The 5,024-nt window shown below is 40.1% G+C and overlaps 1 protein-coding gene across 1 annotated transcript in view; it reads right to left on the bottom strand.

Annotated features, from left to right (window-relative positions):
- Window positions 1-5,024, bottom strand: part of hsd11b2 (hydroxysteroid (11-beta) dehydrogenase 2) — a gene marked incomplete at its 3' end in the record, with an annotated part of 14,075 nt that overhangs the window by 2,813 nt on the left and 6,238 nt on the right. Inside the window, 1 exon segment of the mRNA XM_035651759.1 lies at window positions 2,622-2,834. Coding sequence (XP_035507652.1) covers window positions 2,622-2,834 — 213 coding nt within the window.

The raw sequence follows: 5,024 nt of genomic DNA, 5'->3' as shown, positions 1-5,024 counted from the left end.
AGTTTTATTGAATACCATTCATATATATATGTCCTACTTGAAGGATATTTATACACCAGATGAGCTTGATATCCCTTATATCATCTCACTTAACTGAATTTAGATTTATTATACTTCTATATTATGTTTTGAATAAAAAGAATCTCTTTTGCTGTAAAGATACCATCTTTGACTGTAATATTAAGAATCAGATAGAATTATTGCGAAACAAATTTCCAGCGTTCAGATTTCTTGGTACATCATGAGATAACATTATGAAACATATGTGTGTTTTTAATATAAGTCAGATCCATCTATGCGCCATTGATCTGCCATCTAAACGTGCATATTTTATAAACATCAACATGTCACTTGGGTATTATATAATACATTGAAGATAATTGTTTCAATAGTGAAAGCTATTTGCATGCTTATATTATTAAAATGTGGTTATCCATACTTCGCTGTTAGTGAATTTCACAATACACACGGAGCTTAATTATCATGTTCTGTCAGGTACAGTTTGTTATTCATTTAATACAACCGCTGAAGGTTGAGTGTAAATCAACGTAGATTCACTTCATTTTCACCATGAAACTTCTGAAGAAATCTTTTTTCCTTTCCTGTTGGTATACAGGAACTATATGTTACAAGCACACTACATATGAATATCCTAGTTGTAACTGCTGTGGATTCAGAGGTGATTTTGATTTTAGTTGATACAATCTTGAGTATGTTGTCCGATCAATTGCCAGACTCAAATTGATTTCCTCTCCACAAGAACTGCGGCTGTTAACCTATAGACTATACATATATATCATACATGTTCATTTGTGTCTTTTGTTGATCGGATCTTAATCGCAGAGTTCTGATCCTCTGAGGCAACAGAAACTGGTCCCGATGCCGGAAGATCAGCGTGGAAGCATATACTCGAGAGGTCGGAAGACATGCTTCTGCTTCAAAACTTGTCTGATACCTCCAACACGATACCAAACATCTGCTGGGCGTACGGACTTCGCATCTCAGGAGCGCAGCAGGCATGTCGAGGCTTCACAGCACCGTTTGCGACGGAGACCAGGTGAAAGTTGATCCAGCTATTATCTCGTCACGCACGCACTCCTACCGCCTTCACACACACCATTAATCCAATCAGGCATCTCGTCACCTGCCAACGGGTTCTCTTCTATTCACGCATGTTTAATTTCCTTCTATATGTTCAACTACAACATGGCTTTATGGAATCCAGGTTTTTATTGTGTCTGTCACACTTAACTTCCAGTACGGACAAATCATGACTGCTGCGCTATTTTACTCAACTTTATTAAGGTTTGATCATAAAATAGACATTACTGTTATGATACTGCTGAACTATGGCCAGACATTTATAACTCTACTCTTGAAACAACTCACAGAGCAATATAGTCTACAGACATAATCTACTGTTTAATAATCAGTACATAATAACTACCAGACAATTATTCTACATAAATATTCAGACAATAATCTTACCACGCTGTTAACTCGTATTAAAATACTTTGTGAAAAGTTGAATTTGACTTGTGTGTATTTAGCGGTTTTGTTCTGATGAGAAGTTTCGGTATGTGTGTGGAGCAGGACATCTCCCATGTAAAGAGACAGCAGTTGTTTTTTTTGTTCGCGCATAGACAGGTGATAGGTGAGTCTGTCCTGTGTTCCTTGAAGGGCTGTGACTCTGGTTTCGGAGAAGGCAATCAGCAAAAAAGCACTCTGAGACGGGCTATGGGAACTTTCGAGGTGTTTTGCCACTTGATGTTGGATCCTGTCCCAGGAAGACGGAGCAGAGAGCTGCAGAGGACTGCTCGCCCCCGTCACCCTCCTACCAGGTGGACATCACATACAGCCACAGCAGGTCCAACCGGACACACTGCTGGATCTACCAAGGGCAAACTGGCTCCACAGGTAATAGACTCGGCTGCTGGAACCAAACCCTCTTGTCTTCTGATAAACGGAAAGCTCTATTTACCTCTTTTTGTTATTGTCCCCACGTTAATTGTTTAATTCATGCTTAATTCTCAGATATGAGATATATCTTAACATCCAATCTGGCCATTTTGATTGGGTTTTGAAATATTGTTATCTGATCATTCCATCAATTAATTGATCAATCATTCAATCAAATATCATTAGTCAGTATTTCTAGGAATATGGTAGAAAGAGTAAACTGAGGGGCTCCGGTCTGAGAGTTATCCTGAGAGTGTCTAGTAGAGTGAACTGATCGAAGCTTAATCCTCTTAAGAGAAGTGTTCACTGAGAGTCTCACAGAAACTGATGAGTGATTCTTGAAGCTAGTGAAGCGTTGAGAGTGGTTCCCATATCAGACACTCTCAGTTACTCTCAGTTACTCTCAGACACTCTCAGATACTCTCAGACACTCTCAGTTACTCTCACATATTCCTAAAATACTGACTAAGTGATATTGATTGTTGATTGATAATTAATTGATGATGATCAGATAAAATCAACCCAATCAAATGGCCAGATGATGTTGTATCTCTATCTGAGAATAAATGAATTAAACATTAACGTGGGACAATAACAAATAAATAAAAGAGGCTTTGTTTATCAGAAGACAAGAGGGTTTGGTTCCAGCAGCCAGTCTTTACCTTTGAGGCCCAGTTTGGCCTTGGTGTCCAGCAGTGCCTGTTGGACCTGCTGTGGCTGGGTGATGTCCACCTGGAGGAGGGTGACGCGGGCGGAGCAGGTCCTCTGCAGCTCTCTGGCTCCGTCTCCTGACAGATCCAACACTGTGGCAAACACCTCGAAGCCCATAGCGTCCAGATGCTTTGCTGTTGCCTTCCCGAAACCAGAGTCACAGCCTGCAGGGACACAGGGACAGACTCACTATCACCTGTCTATGTCCAACAAAAAACAACTGCTGTCTCTTTACTGGGGATGTCCTGCTCCACACACATACCAACTCCACTCAATAAAACCATAACACAAGTCAAATTCAACTTCAACAAAGTATTTTTACAGTGTAACAGCGGTAGATTATTGTCTGATATTACAGTAGATAATTGTCTGTAGATTATTGTCTGATATTACAGTAGATTATTGTCTGTAGATTATTGCCTGATTTTAGAGTAGATTATTGTCTGATATTTCAGAGTAACATCAGTAATGTCTAATTTTACAACCTAATAAAAGTTTAATATGCTGCAGCAGTCATGATGTGCCGTACTGGAAGTTTGTGACAAACAAAATGGATCCATAAAGCCTGTGTGAACATGAAGGAATAAACCACTGTGAGCGAGAAGCGTTGGCAGGGACAGAGATCCTGATTGGATTAATGTGTTGAAGCTTAATCTGAGGCTCAGATAATGCTGATCAACTTTCACCTGCTCCGTCTCAAACCGTAATCCTCCTCTTCCTGCTGCAGCTCTGACGGGCTCGTCGCCCAGCAGATGTTTGGATGTGTTGATATCAGACAGTTTGACAGCTGCAAGTTTGGACAGAGAGCTCAGCGATCTGGCATCGGACCACTGCTGCCTCTCAACCAGCAACCCATCAACAAAAAGACACAATGACAATAAATATCTGAAGTCTAATTTACTGCCAGTTCTTGTCTGGAGAGGAATAAACTCATTTCGACAGGCTCAGTTACACTAAACAATCCACTGATCACAGCAGTTCAACTGGAATTCATTGATTGTGCTGCATACAGTCGTTAAACAGGAAGAAAAAAGATTTCATTCAGAAGTTCATGGTGATGAAGTGAATCTACGTTTTACACGTCAACTTCAGCTTTGTATTAAAAATAACAAACTGTCCTGACAGAACTGATAGCTCCGTGTGTATTGTGAAATTCACTACAGGTGAATAGAGTCCACATTTTAATTAGCATGAAACTTTCCCATTAAAACAATTATCTTTTGTATTACAAGTGACATTTGATGTTTAAATATGCAAATGGGGCGTTATCTATTAAAAAACACACATTTTCATATGATTCTAGAACAGAAATCTGAACGCTGGATTGTTTCATTCTATTGAAATATTACAGTCAAGGGTTTTTACAAAAGGATCTTTTTATCAAAATAAATAAATAAATAAATCAAGTTGTGAATGATATAGGAACACAGCCACCTGTATAAACCTTCAGAATATAGATGGGAATAAAACTGGTGCCAAAGTGGAGATTTCTGGCTCAGAGGGAAAATTCATTTTGAGAAACCTTTAAAGATATGTATTGTAAAATTCACTTATTTTTTACTTTAGTTTTCTGAAATTTTATGTTTAAATATGCAAGTGAGGCTTTTGTGACAAAGTGTATAAAATAAACAGCTAAATGTGAGTTTTTCTTCGCACTGACAGGAGACGTGTTACTGAAGCAGGATGTTCTGTTCTGGCTCATATTGTGATGATGATGTAATATTTTATCAAACTTTATTCGTTAGTCAAACACTCCTCGAGTCCTCACATCCACATATGTTTTCCCAGAAGGGTGCAGAGTCCCTCAGAGACCGGGACCTGTCACGTACCCCACGGCTCCCCCAGTTTCCCAGAAGTCCCAGCACCTACAACCTGATCCGCGGCAGTACTCGCTGTTCTGTTTGTTCTTTTGTGCGGCGGGTGTCTGAAAGAGCTCTGCTGGCGAGAGCGCCGAGGTGTTGGCACGCTTCGTGTCCTTGGAGGATTTCCAGAGTCACGTCCCGAGAAGAAAAATAGAGTGAACGCTGGCTCCAGAAATAAATACCGGCGCTCTACTCCACGTTACAGAAACACCCTGATTCATAACCGCTCACACACACAGGATGAGTCACTTTCTGCCAGTACTCAGATATTTCTGAGTTTGTTGCTGAGAGCACTTTGAGATTGACAGGTGAAAAAACGGGGGGGTTCGACTGAAACAACACTGAGTGCTTTCCTCACACATCAGTGTGTTCAAAATCCTCCAAAAACTGTAAAATCTTATATGTATAGAGTAACATGAATCATAAGTTACAGAGACAGGTAGGCCGGTTCAGGAAACCTTTGCAATGAGGAAGATGACAGCGTGGGTCCAA

This window comes from Morone saxatilis, unplaced genomic scaffold (genome assembly GCF_004916995.1).
Source record: "Morone saxatilis isolate NCDOM2014 unplaced genomic scaffold, NCSU_SB_2.0 Contig11, whole genome shotgun sequence".
NCBI classification, from domain to species: Eukaryota; Metazoa; Chordata; class Actinopteri; family Moronidae; genus Morone; species Morone saxatilis.
Note: the sequence above shows the minus strand (reverse complement) of the source record. Positions and strands in the feature narration are given on the sequence as shown.